This window comes from Rhincodon typus, chromosome 3 (genome assembly GCF_021869965.1).
Source record: "Rhincodon typus isolate 14 chromosome 3, sRhiTyp1.1, whole genome shotgun sequence".
Lineage (NCBI taxonomy): Eukaryota > Metazoa > Chordata > Chondrichthyes > Orectolobiformes > Rhincodontidae > Rhincodon > Rhincodon typus.
In genome coordinates this window covers 40,513,534-40,534,533 of record NC_063334.1, presented here as the reverse complement: position 1 = coordinate 40,534,533, position 21,000 = coordinate 40,513,534, and the positions used below count along the sequence as shown (strand labels likewise).

The following is a 21,000-nucleotide window of genomic DNA, read 5'->3' as shown; positions in this document are numbered from 1 at the left end:
ACAAAAAAAGGCTAATATTTGATACAGCATTGGCAAAGATCACTTCTGTTCAGTGTTTCAAATACTGAAACTGATTAGAATTTAATTATCAAATCAGAGTGAATGGTAAATCTGCAAATGCATAGTGATCACAAAGGAGTTAACCTATAATTGATTAGTAATATAATTTTGAGACTTGTGCCATCTGCACTTTTAATTCTGTTGCATTATATTGCCTAGAAGTTTAAAAATAACCACTGGGATATATCACATTTGATACTGGACCTGATACTGGATACTGGATTTGATACGAACACAAAGCAAGGAAATTCTTAGAAGCAATGACAGCCCTAATAGAATCCTTTAATGTACATATGCATCTTTTTTCCAAACTAACACCCTATCTTTATCCAGCAAGAAGCGAATATATTGCTCATTATCAACAAAGATTACATGGGAAAAACTGTTGCATTTAGATGAAACTTTTTGCCCAATTAACCTGGCCTGTTTATAAGAACATGCCAGTAATACTGGAAAGGTGTGCTTGATTTCACTGATTCGCAGTGTCCTTACTCCTGTGCCAAGAGACCCAGGTTCAAGTCCCATCTGCTCCAGAGGTGTGTAGTAACATCTCTGAGCAGGTTGGTGAGAAAACATCTGAGTGTAATCGGATCAGCTTCCTAACTAAGGCCAAAAACTAATGAAAAAAAAAGACAACCCTTTGCAGGCATATGTTAAAACCTGGGCAGAAATTGAATACTGCAGTAATATATTTATGTAATAAAAAAAAGCCACATTAAACCATATGGACAAACTTGACTGTATATGTTTTAAGTTTGCAAAAATTGCACCTTGTGTACAGTACTTTAATCTGAAGCATTGATTTGTTTATTAAGCAATTCTGTAAATTGTGGGAACACGTGAAGACAACTTCATAGCTCAACTGGCTGTATTAATCAGATCTAGAATGGAATTTGTGTTTCCTATTTGCTGGTAGGGACATGGCATTTGTTATGAAAACAGAAAGTACTTGAGAAATCCAGCAGGTCTGGCAATATTTGTGGAGAGAAAAACAGTTAACTTTTTTGGAGATATTTGAGTCCAGTGACTTGTCTTGGCTGTGGCTCGGTTGGTAGCGTTCTTGTCTTTGAGTTACAAGGTTTGTAGGTCAAGTTCCACTCCACAAATTGAGCTCAAAATCAAAACTGACACTCTCATGAGAGAGTGTTGCACTGCTGGAGGGCTGCCTTTTTTATATGTGATGTTAAACCAAAATCTCATTGACTAGCTTCAGTGGATGTAAAAGGTCCAATTGTGTTATTCTGAAGAAGAACAGAGGAGTTCTATCTGGGGCCCAGGCCACCATTTATCTCTCAGTCAACACAGCATAAAATAGAGTATATGATCATTATTTCATTGCAAATTAGCTGACATGTTTTGTATGTGACGATTTTTGGACAGGCTTACAAGGTTCAAACACCAAATTAACAAATAAAGAATATGGTCACAGATAAAATCACATAATGAGACAGCATAGAAATAGACCATTCAGCCCCTTGAGTCCATGACAGCTCTCTGAATTAGTTCCATTTCTCCATGCTGTCTAATTTTGTTCGCCTCAAGTATTAACACAATTCTCTTTGAAAGTTATTATTGAATCTTTTTCTGCCAGCTTAACAGGTGGTGCATTCCAAATCATTATAACTCATCAGCCATTCTTCTCTTCTCATCTCTGTTTTTTTTTGCCAATTATTTTACACCTTCCTTTTATTGGTTACTGACTCCTTTAGATTTTTGGATTGCTGGTAAAGTCACCATTATCCCTCTGGACCATAGGGCTGCTCTCTCAGACAGAGACCGCTGGTGTTGGTTTAACCTGAGGGTCACCACACCTCAGGTGAGGGGAGACATTGAGAGGAGAATCCTTCGTAGTAACCTGAGCTGGTGCAGAAATTGAACCCATGCTACAAGCATTATTCTGGATTGCAAACCAGTCATCCAGCCAGCTGAACCAACTGGATGCTCCTAATTTAAGGAACAAATTGCACTTGAGAAAGGTTAGGTATGGTTCTGAATCACTGCTATGTCACAGCAACAACTACTCAGGCAATAAACTTACTGAATGTTTTACTATATGAAGCTAGATGTACTTGTTTTGTCACAGAGATCCAATGTCCCTGAGCTGGACTATTGCAATCTCTTATGCTATCATGGGGAGGCATGGTGGCTCAGTCATTAGCACTGATACCTCACAACACCAGGGACCTGGGTTCAATCCCATCCTCGGACGACTGTCTGTGTGGAATTTTTACATTCTGCCTGTGTATGCGTGAGTTTCCCCCGGGTGCTCCAGTCTCCTCCCACAGTCCAAAGATGTGCAGGTTAGGTGGATTGGCCATGTTAAATTGCCCATAGTGTTCATGGTTGTGTATGCTAAGTGAATTAGCAATGGGAAATGCAGGGTTACAAGGATAGGGTAGGCAGTGGGTCTGGGTGGGATGCTTTTCAGAGGGTTGGTTTGGACCAGCAGAGTGCTGGGAGCTAAGTAAATATTTAGGGACCGCTACTTGATATCTTTACATTGGTAAGAATGAGAGTTCAGCTACCTGCAGAATATAGTTGCTGTTCAGAGCAAGTATTTGCAGTGAACATGTTTACATTGAAGACTGCTTCACAATAAAATGCTAATACAATAAAAGGAAAATATTATAATGGCTTTTCGATACAATGCCATTTAGAGACACGACACTGCCAAGGGTGGCATTAATATAAGCATTCAAATGCTGCAAAGGACTGCGTTTTCAGCAGTATTCAGGCACTTTACAGGGTGTTTCAGATTGCTGTAAAGAACAGCATTTGCTCCACCATTTGACCATTAAGAATAGTGCTGTTTTTAGCAATGAATTATTCTGACCTGATTGACTTACAACACAGTTTGTATATTTATGGGTGCACAGTTTTTGAAACTATGTGCTTTTATAGATCCCCAGCAAATAAAATTGCCACTAGTTTTTCTTCTGGCTCTCTCAAAACTGGTCACTGAAATCCAGTACTTGTGATAGTTTCTGGTTGTGCATCTGTCTCACAATTACCCACCCAGTGGTCTAGAAGTTGGACACTGTTTTAGTTCATTCTATTGTATTGTTGATCCACACTGCCCTTGTGCTCACCTTTTAAATTTTAGAATTATTTTGAGCATACCAGCTATGCAATAAATGGGGGTAAATGCTGTTGGCCCCTGTAGTGTGGAAGCAGGCTATTTGGCCCTATCGAGTCCACACTGACACTCTGAAGAGCATCCCACCCAAACCCACCCTGCTATCCCTATAACCCTGCATTTCCCATTGCTAATCCACCTGGCCTACATAGGCAGCACGGTGGCTCAGTGGTTAGCGCTGCTGCCTCACAGCACCAGGGACCCGGGTTTGATTCTACCCTTGGGCAACTGTCTGTGTGAAGTTTGCACATTCTCTCCGTGTCTGCGCGGGTTTCCTCCAGGTGCTCCGGTTTCCTCCCACAGGCCAAAGATGTGCAGGTTAGGTGGATTGGCCATGATAAATTGCCCATAGTGTCCAGGGATGTATAGATTAGGTGGATTATAGGGGATGGGTCTGGGCGGGATGTTCTGAGCGTCGGTGTGGGGTTGTTGGGCCGAAGGGCCTGTTTCCATACTGCAGGAGTTCTATGATCTATCATCATCTCTAGACATTATGGGCAATTTAGATTGGCCAATCCACTTAACCTGCACAACCTTTGACTGTGGGTGGAAACCGGAACACTTGGAGGAGACCCACGCAGACTCATGGAAAATGTGCAAACTCCACACAGAGGTTAGAACTAATCTGGTTGCTCTCAAAGAAAGTATTTTGAAAGAAATGTTGCTTAGGAGATAATCTTATCAGGCCTTTAAAAAAAAAACCTCAATGTCCAGGTAAACTCATCTACTGCAGTAAAAGACTTAGCTGTCACAGGTTATACATTGGTCACATAGAGAAGTGTGTACAGGTTTCAGAAATAGTTGGTTTTAAATCTGACGTTTAGCAGGGCATCTGACGAACTTTGAGCTGAACAATTGACTTGAACCCATAGAACTCTTTACAGTTGTGGTCCAAAAAACAGCAATTACTGTGATGGGAAGAAATGCAATCATTATGTCCTTGTTCAAAAAGAGTTTTAATGACAAGGTCAACAACTGCAGGCCAGTCAGTTTAACTTCAGTTCTGGAGAAACTTCTTAAAAAGTATAATTTGGTGTAGCATCAGTTGTGATGTGGATAAAATATTGGATAAATTAGAAGATCCAGTGCAACTTTGTTAAGGGAAAGTCATGTCTAAAAAACTTGCTGGAATTTTTCTTTCAAGGGGGTAACACAGGGTTGATAAATACCATGCTGTTGATGTGGCATATGTGGACACAATAGACTTGTGAGAGAAGTTTTTGCTGAAGGAATAAAAGGGACAGTAGCAATGTAGGTATAAAATTGGTTCAGGGATTGGAACAGAGAGTAATTGTTAACGGCTTTTTTTTTGGGCAAGAAGATGGTTTGTAATTCAGTTCCCCATTGGTATTGGAACACTTGGTTTTCCTGGTATAAATGATCTCGATCTTGGTGTGCAAGGAGTAATTTCAATATTTCTGAATGATAAAAAGCTTGAAAGCATTGTCAACTATGAGGAACACAGTGAAGATCCTCAAGGGACGTTGACAAGTTAGAGGACAGAGCAGATGAAGTTAAATTTGGAGAAGTGAGGTAAAACATTTTGGCGCAAAGAACATGATGTGATCGTATAATATAAGGGGTGCACCTCTGAAGGGAATGCAGGAGCAGAGATGACCTGGGTATGTACCTACATATGGTGAGGCGATGATCCCGTGGTAATACTGCGACTATTAATCCAGAAACTCAGTGAATGTTCTGGGGAACCAGGTTTGAATCCCTGCCATGGCAGATCGTAGAATTTGAATTCAATTAAAAAAATCTGAACCTTAAGAATCTACCAATGACTGTGAAACCATTGCTGATTATTGGAAAAAGCTATCCGGCTCCTTAATGTCTTTCGGGGAAGGAAATCTGCCATTTTCACCTGGGCTGGCCTACATGTGACTCCATACCTACAGTAATGTGGTTGACTCTCAACTGGCCTCTGAGATAAAATTGTGGAACCAAAGTGTATTTGAAAGCCACTCAGTTCAAATACAGCTAGGGAAGGGCAATAAATGCTGGCCAGCCACTGATGTCTACGTTCCACGGGTGAATGAAAAAAGTCACCAAACGTGGCAAGTCAGGTTGAGGGAGCTGTTAATGAAGCATAAAGAATTCTAGACACAAAAAGCCTGAAAGAACTGCATTTGCCGAAAATCTGAAACAAGGGGAGGTGAGCGTGACTGCCCGTGTTTTGACAGCCAGGCAGTTTTTGACTGGTAGTGCATAAGAGCTTTTGTAAAACTGGAGTCAGTAGGAAACAGGCAGCTCACCACCACCTCAATGGCAACTCTCAATGGATATTATTAAACTGGAGAGGGTTCAGAAAAGATTTACTGAGATATTGCTGGGAATGGAGGGTTTGAGATATAAAAATAGACCGGAAAGACGGGGACTTTTTTTCACTGGAGTGTAGGAGGTTGAGGGGTGACTTTATTAATTTTTTTTTAAATCATGAGGGGCATAGATAAGATGAATGACAAGGGTCTTTTCCCTAAAGTGGGGAAGTTCAAAACTAGGGGGCATATTTTAAGGTAAGAGGAGAAAGATTTAAAAAGGACATGCGGGGCAACTTTTTTACAAAGAGTGGTTCATTTGTGAAATGAACTGTCAGAGAAAGTGGTGGATGCAGGTAAGTGACAATGTTTAAAAGACGTTTGGATAAATTCCTGAAAGGGAAAGTTTTAGAGGGATATGGGCCAAATACAGGCAACAAGAACTAGTTTGGTTTGGGAACATGGTCAGTGTGGACTGGTTGGACTGAAGAGTCTGTTTCCATGCTGTATGACTCTGGCAGATTGGAGAAACAATGAATGCTGATCCAGCCAGTGATGCTCACATTCCATGAATGCATTAAAAATAATGGTATGTTGCATGATCTCTCATCTTGAAACGTCCTTTGAGGTAAACTTCAGCACATTGTGAAAATTAATGCTAGTTATCATTTCCTTTCCTGGATGGGAAGGATTGATCTTCTGATCAGAATTTCTGTCTGTATGAATGTGATGTCAAGGGTTTTTCTTAAAGCACTATGTGAATCTGAGCTTAAAATGTATGTTGTATTCTGTCTTCCTGTGACAGCAAGTGAGTGCTTTCCGTACAACGTAACTTCTGGTGCCATTTTTTGTGACCGGAGACATAGATAAACCCATTGCCATTGCACATGCGCATCTTCCTTTGTGCCGCATATCTACAGTAAATGCATCTTCCTTTGTGCCATATATTTGCAGTAAATAAACTGCTTGATAATTCAGAAATGAATACAACTATCAAGAGTATAATTTTGAAAGCCCTAAGTCTAGCAAATTTTCCAGGTTAACTATAAAATACTCAAAATGATGTGGAGATTCAGTTTAGCTTGAGGGTCTGCTTTTTCCTCAGGGATGTGGTTTGCAGGTGGGGCCATTTTGCAGCCCTCAAACTGCATGCCCACGTTGTTTCCCGCAAGGCTCGGGCCCTTAATACAGTGAAGGAGGAATCCGGAGGTAAGCTTGTCAGAAGGTCTGTCTGTGTTGTTATTGTCAGTAGGCTGCTTCCAAATATTGTATCGAAGTTTCCTATTACTATATCCTGCCTTGCTGCTCTCATCTGTTCTCCATTGCTACGACTTACATTTATACTTCGTTTATTTTAAACATATTTTGCATTTCTCGAGGAAGATACTTCTCACCATCTAATAAAAACTTTCACCAATTACACTATCATCGGTACCAGAAGATAACACATTCTACGATGTGAAACCAAAATTTATATTACTTGTAATCCTGCTAGCTTGTATTAACTAAGAAGGCATTTAGCACTCTTGCCTTCATTACTCAGACCATTTAGTAGAGGGGTTGGGATGGCATGTTGAGGTTGTATAGGACATTAGTGAGCCCTCTTCTGGAGTACTGTGTACAGTTCTGGTAGCCCTGTAGGAAGGATATTATAAATTGGAGAGTGTTGAGAAAAGCTTTACTGGGATATTGCCGCGACCTGAAAGGTTTAAGTCATAGAGAGAGGCTGGATAGGCTGGGAATTTTTTCACTGGAACATAGGAAGTTGAGAGGTCACCTTATAGAGGTTTATAAAATTATGAGGGGCATTGATAAGGTGAACAGCAAAGGTCTTTTGCCAAGGATAGGGGAGTTCAAAACTAGGGGCATATTCTTAAGGTGAGAGGAGAAAGATTTAAACGGGACCTGAGAGGCACCTTTTCCCCATAGGGTAGTTTGTATGTGGAATGAACTGCCAGAGGAAGATGCAGGTACAATTAAAACATTTAAAAGACATTTGGACACGTATATGAATAGTAAAGGTTTAGAGGGATATGGACCAAACTCAGTCAAGTGGAGACTAGTTTGGCTTGGGAAACTTGGTTGGCATGGATGAGTTGGGCTGAAGGGTCTGTTTCCACATTTTATGATTCTATGACAATAACAAGCTAGAACTCACAGCTAAAGTGCCGGTCTTTATTACAACCTCTTAAAACTGTCGTTCTTCAATGAATGGAGCACTGACTGTGCTGGAATCCATTTCTATTTGATACTCAGGCAAGCATTAATAATGGCCAAAGCTAGCCATACCAAATCATAATCTTTGAGATGGAATGAACAGAAGATATTTATTTCAATTTCACAGCAGAGTGTCTGTCAATTGATGGGCATGTACAGATGGTTCGATTTTTTTTTCAGGCCTCGGAATTGTTTTTGTTCCTAATCAGCCAAAGCTGTCATTTGATTTAAAGCACAATACAACTAATGACAGCATAGACTAATGTTTTGTAATTTTTTTCATGGAGTTCTGGTACTATCTCCAGTGGAAAATACATGTGAATAATTATGTAAGGCTGGTCAATGCAAAGGTCAACTTATCTTTGTAAGATAGATTGCTGTGATGCTGCATTAAAAGCATATCCATATTTTGACATTTAAAGGTAAGAAAACTGTTTAAACTTGGCTTTCAGCATGTGCCTGGGTCCTGAATATGCTTTATATTTTTTTCAAGAACTTCAAACCTGACGAGCTTTTAACAGGGACTGCTAAATCACACACCATTGTTTTACACAATAGGCATTCTCAATCCACACGGAAGTCAAGGGGAAAGAGCATGGGGTCATAAATGTGAAGGAAATTATGATGCCCGCCAAAATTAAATTTCTGCTGTGATTTGTGAAACCAAATTCAGCAACTATATTAAAGAATTGCTCCAACTTTCTGTCTAATACCACATTGAAAATGAATAATACTCTTTGTTAAGTGTTGCATGAATTATGAATGTGCATTTCAACAATTTTCCTATCTGTCTTTCTCACCTTTCTGAAGGCAGAAACTTGGATGGGAATATGGTTATATCAGTGGCCTCAGCTCTCCGGTACCTTAACCACTGACTACCCTTCAGTTGTAATTCAGGGTCAGAGCTGCTTGACTATAATGACCCTCAAAACCAAGCTAAATTGTGCTCCTTGGGTGAACAAAATCCTTCTTGTAACGAGAAAGGATGGAATGCCTGAAGTTTCCATTCTGAATAATTTGCTAACAAAAGTGCATTCCCAAACATCACAGGTTTCAAAGACCTTCATTTCACTTCGCTATTCATTTCAAACATTCTATTTTTTCATGATGATAGAAAATTTTCTTTCACACTGTGTGAATGCACAGAAACATCCAGGTACACACATGCACAAACACGGTCACTTAGTCTAGACACTTAGTGCTCCAGCAGAGAGTAGTATAAGAATAATTTGACTGATTTTGTCATTGTTGGATTGATGTGTCAATTATGTATTCAGTTGCTCTCACCCCTCTGCCCTTTCTTCATAGACCTGTCAATGTTTCCTCTTCACCATTCCCTGATACACTGGTGGGGAAGGTGACCAATTTGGTGGTCCCTGCTTCTTTGCAATGAGCTGCCTGTGTCCCTATGGAGTTCATCTTGCCCTTCACTTGCTGTTGTTGATTTGATTCTCTGAACTTGAGCTTTTGTGAAATTTGAACACTGCAAAGCCCAAATTGTTGATGTAAGGAACTAGAAATTGGGGATGTGTTTGAGTGAGTACTTTTTTTTAGGCTTTCTTACTTTTCGATGGAATTTTCAAAACAGAAGTAGTTCAAACAGCACAGATCATTGGGCCAAATGAATATTTTAAACACAGCAGAATTTCATGGGGGAGGTGGGCGGGTGGAAAAAGGAGTTTACTGACCATTCTTCCTGGATGAATTTTGGGATGCAGCAATGACACACTGCAGGTTGCCTTAAGTTGGTGGGAGCAGGACTTCTGCCCCTTCAAGGAAAGAAAGAGGAGTTCTGTCCCCGAGAGCTGCCAATGCTCCATCTCAAGACTAGGATTATGGTCTCTGCAGTGCAAGAAAAGAAGTAGAGCCCACTGGATTGCAAGTGTGAAGAGACAGCCATTGGTCCCAGTGAATCCAGGGTTTTGGTCATGGAAGGATCAGAATGTGTGGGGTGGGTATGGGCACTGCTGGTTGCAAGGCAGTGTAGAGTTATCAAGGTGCCGTGGGTAACATCTTTGGGTGAATGCCCCTATCGTGTGAAAGATACGCCTTGAAGGTTGTAACTCTGTTTCTTTCCATCTTTTCATCAGTTACATTAAAAAGGCAGCCTACCCACTTGCCTATGTCCATTGTAGGTATTTTAATTAAACTGTTCAAACAATGCCAATTGTATCATGACGTGAATGCTGTAATGTTCAGGTCACTTGAATTGTTAATGAGCTTCAGTTTTGAATGGTCACCTTCTGTAATGCTATCAATTACTTACCATGGGAATTATCAGAATCAGCAAACCTTTTCAGAGTGTTTTTGTAATGGTCAATGTTAAATCCTACACAGTTTGTTTTTGCTGCAATGCCCATGTCCCATGAGTGAAGATAAAATGTGCAGTTATTTGAAAATTACAGGTTCTGCTCGGTTTTCTTTTATATGTGGAAAGGATCTGTTCAGAGGACAGTTGGGAAACAACATCGTCCAGGGAAAAACGATTGATACCTGCCACTCTGGGCTCTTGCAGAGAATTGAGTTTATGACACTGCTCCTAGAACCAGCAGTCAACACTGAGAACTCTGCAATTTAAAGGCAGGGAGAATGCTGAGTCAGCTTTCTTCATTTTTCAAAGTGTATATATATATACTTGAGGTGATCATTGACACATGGCTCTTCCTATTGGAAGTAAGAATTGCAGCTTTCAGTTGGTTGTAAATCTGGGATTGTAAACTGAATGTACTGTATCAAAGGGAAATGTTTTCAAATCATCCTGAGAGGATTGTTATCAAGTGTGCTTTTAACTGAAGTGAATCAGGCTCCATTTTCTGGCCATTGACTATGACTGGTTGAAAAATCTAGCCTGAAGTCCCCATGAGGAATGTGTGTGTCTTGAGTACAGAGACCAAGCAGATATTGTTTAGTTCTACTCCCAGTCACACCATACATCTTCAGTTATAGTTCTCACTGAACACGAAGAAAGTGACCGATCAAAAGGCTTTGAAAAACACTGGGATGTCTTGCCATGTGATATTTTGTAACCTACCACATCGAATGAATACACTAGTTCCAGAGATTTCACACATTGATGGGTGGCAGTGAGGTAATGAGATTTTTCCTTCCCACTTTGCTCGATTTTGAGTGCTGCATAAAAAGGGGAGGTTATAAATAGCTGCCAGCAATCTATTAATAATCCTATACTAATACCTAGACACTAACTCCTCACTGCTACAGTCAAACTGCTGAAGTTCAGGAATGGCTCACAGAACCAGGGACATAGCAGCTATTATTTTAAGTTAATGCAGTTAAAGAAGGAAGTGAAGAGAATGTATGAAAGCAGTTGATGTTACAGTACATTGAAGCATTAGTGGAAGCACAGCCTGCAACACAGCAATTTGAGACAGAAGTTTACCGTGCTGTAAATTACTTAGTCAGGCTGCATTGTCAAAGAGAAGCTGTTCGGATGCCAAATGGTACCTGATTGGTGGGAGGGGAAGAAAATGATAAAAATGACATTGTTATGCCAGGTTGGGCAGATTTTTGTTTGCTGTTTCATGTGATGTAGTCCTCGCTAGGCAGTTCAAGTGTATTTATTATCCACCCCTAATGATAGTTGAGAAAATGGTGAGTCACCTTGAACCATTGGAGTCCATCCACTGTAGGTACAAGTTCTATTCAAAAGTTTTCAGTAATGAAACCAGACCAAGATAAAAATTGGCCTGGAAGAAATTTGTGGACTTTTTAAATGGAGCTGGTGGATGAGCTGAGAAAACGAGCTATGTTATCATGAAAAATATGGAGAAAAATGTTAACTGATCAGCTGCATTTTTGAGATTCCAGGAAAAACAAGTTTCATAAACAGAGTTACCAGCTGAAAATAAATATCTGTTTTCAAACTTCTGGGCAAGTTACACATATTTTCATACTGCTGACCATACTTGGGCACTTTAAAGTGACCAGTTTATAATGTCCTTGTTCTGTTCAGTTTAGTTTTCTAATAGCTTTGGCACACATGGCTAATTCTATACTTTTTGACTCAGCATTGAAAAATTGTGAGCACCTTGCTGATATCACTGAAGTTGAGGTTTTAGCACCAAATGAGGTATCTCCTCCATATCTGCAAAAGTGTGCTTCACATCAAATGCACAGCTGACTGACATTGAATACAATGTTATTATTTCTGCCTGCTTTTATGATCTGGTCTTTATCACAGTTAAATAGGGCAAGTGATGTATTAAGTTTGCAGGTTATCCTTGCTACTCCCATCCTTCTAAACGGAAAAATATGAGATTGATGCTACACATTGCCACATACTTCCTGTGTCTGCAACATAGCATATGTAGAGTTTACTTTCAGATTTGGTTGGGGCATGTGCTGACATTGTGCTGATCTGTTGAATACATAAACATGTTGTTGCCACTTATTTGGTTTGCATTCCATGTAACCAGATTCCCTGACCCTTCGTTCAAATTTGAAATAAATATGGTTCCTTCACGGTTCCGAATAGATTTGTAAACCCATTAAAAACAGAGTGCGTCTCCCTGACACTGATCAGGGAGCCAGATAAGTTCCAGTTGGGTAATGTGATGAAGGGACTGCATTGGAGGCATTATAACCCAAACCACTAAGTTAGAAACAGATGTGATCAGGTCAGCCACACATTTTGCACCTCGCCCAGTTGTACTTTCAATGTGGTGGGTGCTTGATCCAAATCTGGGAGTTTACCAGTGGGTGGTTAGTTTAAAATTACCCCCATGACTCATTTCTTTTTCATCATCGTCCAACAAGAGCTCAAATTAAACCAATGTTTCTTGCTCTGTGGTGTTTTGCATTTATATTCAACTTGAATTAATGTGAATGTGCAATGTGCCAGCCTATAAGCAGTAAAATATAAATTGAGATATAACATCCTTACTTGAGAGTTTCCTATTACCGAGGGTGGAGTTGGGTGGAAAATCCACAAATTAACCCAAATTATCTCTCAAACCCCTGTAATTGAAGAGACAGTGCTGTTTCATCTCAATTAACCCATAATTTAGAAAATTGATCCATCTTTTCAAATTCTTGCTTCAGATTGCTTACCCAGAGAAGGCTGCCCCACATGCCTTTATAAACCCCATTTGTTTCATGGATGTGGAGTCGGAATTGTTGCTGGAAAGACTCCCAAATATCTAGTGATAGTCTGGTGATACTTAATCTGTTTAATGAAATGTAACATTGCTTAGCAACCGATGTTTGAGTTTTGTCGGAATGTGATTTATTATTTTCCTTTCTTTTTATAGCACCACCAAAGTTTACAAGAACTCCCATTGACCAGACGGGAGTCTCCGGAGGGGTTGCGTCATTTATCTGCCAAGCCTCAGGAGAACCGAGGCCCAAAATTGTATGGTCTAAAAAAGGAAAGAAAGTCAGCTCTCAGCGATTTGAGGTATGATGTCCATTATTTTCTCATCAAGAAATACGCTGTAAGGTTCTCATTATGAACCTCCCATTTAATTTTGTTTCCATATTAGAGCTCTGTTGAAATGCTTTGAAGGCGTTTAAAGATGCTAAAGATGGAAATTTGACAAGTGAGCTATCTACAATTGGAATCTGAACTTTTGTTTATGTGAACTGACCAAAGTATCAATATAATTTTAATTTTTGTATGATTAGTTCACTAATGTTGGTTTATTTTGAGATGATGTCTGATTTTTAAAATCTTTCAACTGTCAAGTGGAAATGTTACCAATTCGTGAAAACTGTGAACTCATTGTAACATTCCAGCATTCGCCCGACCACGACATCTTTTACTTTGGATTTTTTTCAAGGGTCCTTTGATGAATGTGAGAGCTGAGGATAGAGAACTCGACACAAAGATAACACAAACCAATGGTGTATATTGCGTGTAACTTGAGGAGTTAGAGCAAGGGTTGACTTGTGCTTCTTTTGGTCGGGTGCGATGTGATCTAACATCATCCTGATATTGCTCCTTACAGACATGCTCATTGACTATTGTTAGAGTATTGATATAGTTCACCTTTTACACTCATCACCATGAATCACTTGTTATGACCATGACATCTTTAAATTTATAACTCTTCCTTTTTGAACTAAATTAAACATTTCTTTACTTGCTGAACAATGCAACTACTTTCTGGGTTTAAAGGACACATAGGTATTCTCTCTCTTGGTCTTTCACTCTCGGTCACTCGCTGTCCCGCTTTCGCTCTCTGTTTCTTTCTTTCTCTGTCTCTTTTTCTCAATCAGATACAGAGGTGAGCATGTACCAAGGTGGGCTTATTAGAAGTACCTTGTTGGTTCTCTGTAACTTGAATGCAGTTGTTATAAAAGCTTTGAGGCTGCTTAGACCTCATTCTACAGATGTCTTCACCGTCATGCCAACCCATGCACCTTAACCACCCTATGCCCCTCACACCTCCAGGTCACCTGTGTAATCACTAACCCAGTTTCTATAATGGACAGAATTCAAGAGTTAGGGTGAAAAGTAAAAGAATCTGATCTAACTTTCACTCTTGCTTACTTGATGGTTTAAAAAAAAAATCCAACTCGGCTTTTAAATCTTCAAGCGCTTAATTTCTAAACGAAGCGGACACACTTCTAATCAGACCTCATATCAAAGATAGCTAATCCTTTAACAGTCCCATTAAATTAGCCATCGAATCCTTACTACTTGCTGAGATAATTGTGCCTTTGAACCTCAGTCAGTTCAAATAGTCCTGTGAGTTTGGGTTTCCCACCTGTGAGAGCCACACTTTATTTCCCCTGCCTACAAAAATTGGATATGTTGGAAATGGACCCTGGTATTTCACCCAGTTTTCACACATTGCTTTTAAAGGCCTGGCTCCATGAGAATCCAGCCCTGTATCCAGAGAACGGACAGATAATATGAATTCATCACGTGCCATATTATTGGACGGAAAAATTGATCTGCTTAGTTTAGCATGACTGATTTTATTATGTGTCCTCTATTTGCTCTTTTTTGACATTTAGGAGAGAGTTAAAACAATGCTAGAGTGGGATTAAGGCTGTAATTGCAGAATAACCTTACTTGAGAGCAAAAGCAAAAGTCATCAGTCGCAATAAGGCAACACAGATTTTATAGTGATTGTTGAATTCAATGGTACTGAATTAGTAGAGAGTAACTAATAGTTGCAACTGCTGCACTAAATCTTACCTTTTTACACTTCACTTTCTCCTTTCACACCACCCTATTTGATCTGTCACAGTCCTTGGGTTTTGCACATTTATTTCCAGTTTGAGTTTGCAGGAGTTTGGCTGAAAAATTCTTTCTGTAGAATCACTAGGGTCAGGAACATCGAAATAACTCTGTTAAACATGGAAAAAAAAGCTATCTACAATCTAATGAAATGTTTGTAATGGAATTGAATATCGAAGCTTGGCTTTGCCTCTCTCTTGGGTAAGACAAAATGTCTAATTGTTACAGTAGCCATTATTTAATGAGTAAAGTGGAGACTTAACACTTTATATACGGTGGCAGAATTGAAGAACCCAATGCCATACCAATTTAAAAAAAAAATTACTGTTATTGTCGCATTCCTGTAAAGAATCTGTTCAAATAGTGAACAGGTGAAATGCCTCTAATGTAAGCAAGAATAACAGTGAAATAACAGTGATTTCTTCCAAGGAGACCATTTCAGAAGTCCATTAGTCCAGTCAACTTGATATATAAAACCGCAAAATTTTCCCATCATGTGTAACTGAAATTCATACAGCTGTGTAGTGTAAATATAGGAATAGAAACATATATGGCATCAACATATATGTTGACCAAATTCTAAAACGTTCCCTAATTTCACAAAGCTCATCTCAACGTCAGCAGCACTGGAGAATTTAAATTTACCCATGTTGTTTAAAGATATTTGATTCTGAGACACAACATTTCATGTTTGGCCTAAACTATAAATAAAGGTTCTTTCATGTGATGTATACTGTATGTGCACTACATATCTAACTCTGGTAGTTGCTTGATGCAATCCAGAATCCTTGATGAAATAATTTGTTTGAGAACTTGGCTGAACAAGTATCATGTTCACTTTTACATCAGTAAAAATATTTAAATAGCTCAATATTTTACTTGTTAAATGTTTGTTTTTCCATTAATACCTTTACATGTAATTGATATAATATGTGTACTTATTCTCCATAAATTAGAATTTCAGTTTTTTGTCATCTTTTGCCTTGTGGACTTGGTTACAAGTCAAATCTTGAAGTGTATGCCTGTACATTTAAGAGAGTGCATTCACTGCAAGACTTTAACCTCAATCTCTGCCTGTGCTAGGTTAGCTGAGCTTAGCCAGGTAGCAAGTTATGCTGCTATAACAGTTTACTGTCCACCATGGGGAAACACCAGTGAGCGTTCACACTACTGACTATTTTTATTTCAAAATAAACTTTATTCGTTAAAAAAAAGTCTGTATGTACTTAGATAGTTACTAAAGCAGTTCAATTCCATACAACAGCTTATTGAGAAACAAACATTGGAGTTTGACTCTGTCCAAAAAACAAACCAAAGGCGTTTCTTATTTGTGCAGGACTATATTTACTTATATTTGAGGCACCAGCAGAGTCTGATAACTGAACAGGCCCCATTGAATTTCATCAGAAAGACCTTAGAGGGTGGTCTTTTACCACTGTGCTTTGGCGGTTGCTGCCACAAGCTTTGTGCGTTCCTCAGCATGTAGTCCTGGACTTTGGAATGTGTCGGCCTGCAAAATTTGGTCAAGGTCAGCTCTTTGCTCTGGAAGGCTAACAAGTTTCAGGCAGACCAAAGAGTGGCTTTCAATGAGTTGATGGTCCTCTAGGTGCAGTCAATGTTTGTTTCGGTGTGCAGCCTGGGTATCAGAATGTAGATTCACACTACTGATTGTTATCACGCAGTCTTCCAAATGGAAATAATTGGAATAGGGATGGCAGGTGTGAAAAGGATTCAGCTTAATTTTCTGGTCAAATTACTGCCAATACCTCAATATTTGGGTTGTGTGTGAAGAATCACCATTTAGGCACGAGACCAACGTGAAAGATACATGTGACACTATATTCCAGAGAAAAACATGCATTGAAAGACAAGGAAAAACACGATGTAGTCAAAAAGCCCCTTGCTCGTTTGCATGACTCATTTAAATTTGCATTATCAACTCAGGCGTTTCCTGTATCATTTTTACATTGTGAAACACTCTTGGTTAAGTGCCATTTTCCCTCATTTTGTTACTTCACCTTTCCTCTGTCGCTCACTGTTGAATAAGTTTAACTAAGAGGGAGGAAAATCTTTGAACCCCTTACTGCTAGCAATCTCCAAAGGTCTTGTGAACTTGAACCCACAATGTGATGAACATCACATAATAATGGGCTTGGATTCTCCCAATTTCCAAAAGAATGTGATTTTAAAAACTCTACCCCCTAATTCTAAGCTTCCTCACTGTGTCCTGATTTAGATGAGGAAAGTAGTGGCCAGGTGGATTGCACATATTAGCACAGAACTCATCATGTATGGTGTTTTGTGTTTGTGCTTTATTGTGTTAAAGAAATTGTTGATCTCCATTTTGAAGTTGCCTAACATCTCCAACCATTCACTAAGCTTTAAATATGTAAAGAGGTATATCTTAATTTCAGTGCTAATTGGCCCAGCTATAATCTTAACATCATGCGCCCTTCATTTAGATCTCTCCACCGAAAAAAAAAGTCTCATTCATTTTTAGCCTCTTGTATCATGGAATTGGAGGGTCAGTGTCAGTTTGGATAGAAAATTGCTGTCAGGATAGAAAACAATGAGCCATGATATATAGTTATTATTCTGAATGGAGGTTGATAGTCAGTAGTGCTTCCCCAGGGGTCAGTGCTCAGGGTACTGCTTTCTTGATATCTATGTATAAATAAAGTGGCTTTGATATTGCAATGTAGAGTAATATTTCAAATTTGGAGGACTGGGAAAGAGTAAAAGTGATAGAAATCGACTGTAACAGGAATGTCTATGAAAAACAGAATCTGGGTTTGGTTTGCTAAGATTTTTAAAGGTGGCACTAAATATTAAATGAGTCCAGAGCATATGGGATCTTGGGCTTCATAAATAGAGGTATTGGATCCAAAAGTGAGGAAGTTATTCTGATCATACAAGCTAGGAATAGAAGTAGGCCCCTTTAGCTTACACCGCCGTTAAGTAAGATGATGGCTGATGTGTTTCAAATTCCACATTCCCATTTACCCCAAATAAAATTTAATTCCCTTGTCTAACAAGAATCCATCAACAACTCCTTTGAAATATTTAAAGAACCGTCCTGCAACTCCTCAAAATTTTACAGTTATTCTCTGTTTACGTAATATTTTATTCTTTGACAAAGAATTGTACAGTCAGACATGGAAACAGATTTTTTCGGTCCAACTAGTTCATGCCACCCAAGTTTCACAAACAATATTAGTCTCATTTGCCTGTGTTTGCCCCATATCCTTCTAAACCTTTCCTATTCATGCACCTATCCAAATGTCTTTAAGTGTTGTAATTGTATCTATGTCTACCACTTCCCCATGATGTTCATTCCACATACGAACTATCCTTTGTGTGAAAAAGTTGCCCCTCAGGTCCTTTTAAAATCTTTCTCCTCTCACTTTAAAAATATGCCCTCTAATTTTAAACACCCCTCCCTTAGGGAAAAGACCTTTGCTATTCACCTCATCTATGCCCCTCATTATTTTATAACCCTCTATAAGGTCACCCCTCAACTTCGTATCGTCCCTCCTCCACACAATCCAAGTCATCGATACAATTGTAAAAATCTAAAGTCCCAGCACAGACCCCTGTTGGACTCCATTCATCAGAGTCTGCCAATCAGAAACAGACCTGTTTGTGTATTCTGGGCTTGTTTTCTGCCAGCCAGCTAATCTTTAATGCATATCAAAATGAGCTTCTACTTTGCATAATGATGTTTCATATAGAAGCTTGTCAAATGGCTTCTCAATTCAAGTCCATTGCCTCCTACGGGCTTCAGTTTATCTCCAACACATGATATTCCTTAAAGAACTTCAATAAATTGGTTAAATGTGATTTTCTTTTCAACCATGTTGGCTTTTCCAGTTAGCCTTGCGGTTTTTGCGGTGTCCAGCTATAACTTCCCCAATAATCAATTCTGACACCTTCCCCATAACAGACATCAAACTAACAAGTTTTTGTTGTTTTCCATCTCCATCCTTTCTTGAATAAAGGATTATATTTGCTGCTTTGCAGGCTGATGATACCTTTCTGGAATCCAGCGAACTTTTGAAAAATAGCACCAATTCATCATCTTCCTCATTAACCATCTCTTTTAAGACCTGAGGATGAAGTGAATAAGGACCCAGAGAGTTGTCAGCTTTCAGTTCCAACAGTGCTCAGTATTACTTCCCCAGTGATTTGTAATTTCACCAAATTCCATTTTTTTTCCTTTATCTTCCTGACTTACAGCTATCACTGTGATGTTTTTTGCATCCACTGCAATGAAGATAGGTAAAATATATGTACATTTCATAGCTATTTCCTTAATATCTAATTAACTGTCCAATCTCTATCTTGAGAGGACCATCACTCCCTTTACTTTCGTTTTCCTTTGAAATACCTGTTCAAGCTCTGCAGTCTGTTTCTGTTAGAAAACACAGAACACTATATCCCGCATGATAACAGCATCCCTATGCCTCCAATTCTCGCCTTCAAACAACCGCCAAACCTCAAACAGACCATTGTTCACAACAAACTACCGAGCCTTCAGGAGCACAGCGACCATAGCACCACACAACCTTGCCATGTCAACCTCTACAAGACATGCCAGATTATTGACATGGATATTACCATCACACGTGGGAACACCACCCACCATGTACACAGTAGGTACTCGTGAGATTTGGCCAATATTGTCTACCTCATAGGCTGCAGGAAAGGATGCCTGAGGCATGGTATATCGGAGAGACCATGCAGACGCTATAACAGTGGATGAATGGACACTGCGCAACAATCACCAGGCAGGAGTATTCCTTCCCAGTCAGGGAACACTTCAGTGATCAAGGACATTCAGCCTCCGATCTTCCATAAGTGCCCTCCAAGGTGGATTTTGAAATAAGCAACAACACAGAATCGCCGAGCAGAAACTGATAGCCAAGTTCCCATGAAGATGGCCTCAACCGTGATCTTGGGTTCATGTCATGCTACATGTGACCTCACCACACGTGTTTGTAAAATCAGCTTCACTGTTCTGTTTTGACACAATCTCTTTGATAACTAATGATCTCTGTGCCTTAATTAGTGTGTACAGTTTTGGATTACTTGTTACTCTCGTTAGACCCTCGTCATGCAACTCTTATACCTATCAAGTTATTACAGCACCATCTCAAGCACCATCTTTTTTTTAATTTTTTTGTAATTATCTCTCTGCCTATATTAATGGATCACAGGTCATCACTTCACATGCTATTCAGCTGTTGACACTTTATTCACACTGTTTGACACTTTTGATCACTGTCAACACCACACTCATGCCATTTGTACTATTGTTTGATATTCTTAATTACCTGGAATTATCTTGCAGTGATCCCTGTGCCTTTAAATTCTGTGCCTGTGTGCTTCCCTCCACTTCAATTGATGAAGGAGCAGCATTCCGAAAGCATGTGATTTTAAATAAACCTGGCGTATTGTGACTTTAATCTTTGTCCACCCCAGTCCAGCACTGCCACCTCCACATCATGTTTGTGTGTTTGTAGTGATCTTCCTCTCATACACTGATTTCTTTCTCCTTATCAAATTTATAGTTATTCCTTGCCGGATTCTCTCCAGTCATTTGAATTTTGCTCATCTTCATCCAAGTACATGTTTTTCCTTCTCCTGCCTTAAATTAACCATGGATGGTGGATTATCCTTTTAGAATTTTTCTTTATAGTGGGGATATTCTTATCTTGAATATTCTGAAATATTCCCTTCACTATTTGCCACCAGTTCTTTATTGATCTACCCCATAGTCTAGTATCCTAAATGTTATCGCTGTCTCTGGGCTCCATCTCCACCTATTGTTTACTCCCTCCTCCTCCTCCCCTCCCCCCCCCCCCCCCCTCCGCCCTCACCACCACCACCACCACTCATGCCATGTTCAGCATATATTCCAACTTTTTCACACCTAAAGCCAGTTCTGAAGAAGGGTCACTGAACTGAAATGTTTACTCAGCTTTCTCTTCACAGATGCTGCCTGATGCTCCTGAGTTTTTCCAGCAATTTTGGTTTTTATTTTTGGTTTCCAGCATCCACAGTTCTTTGGTTTGTTTTAGCCTGGTATCCTCGTTGATTTGAGCTACCTCAGTTTTCATGCC

General features: G+C 39.5%; 1 protein-coding gene across 5 annotated transcripts in view; it reads left to right on the top strand.

Annotated features, from left to right (window-relative positions):
* LOC109939107 (receptor-type tyrosine-protein phosphatase delta) overlaps positions 1–21,000 on the top strand; it is a 542,862-nt gene that overhangs the window by 220,792 nt on the left and 301,070 nt on the right. For all 5 annotated transcript variants that reach the window (XM_048595070.1, XM_048595069.1, XM_048595071.1 and 2 more), the window contains exon 3: positions 12,942–13,087. In XM_048595070.1, the coding sequence (XP_048451027.1) occupies positions 12,942–13,087 (146 nt within the window). The remainder of the gene's footprint in view (positions 1–12,941; positions 13,088–21,000) is intronic.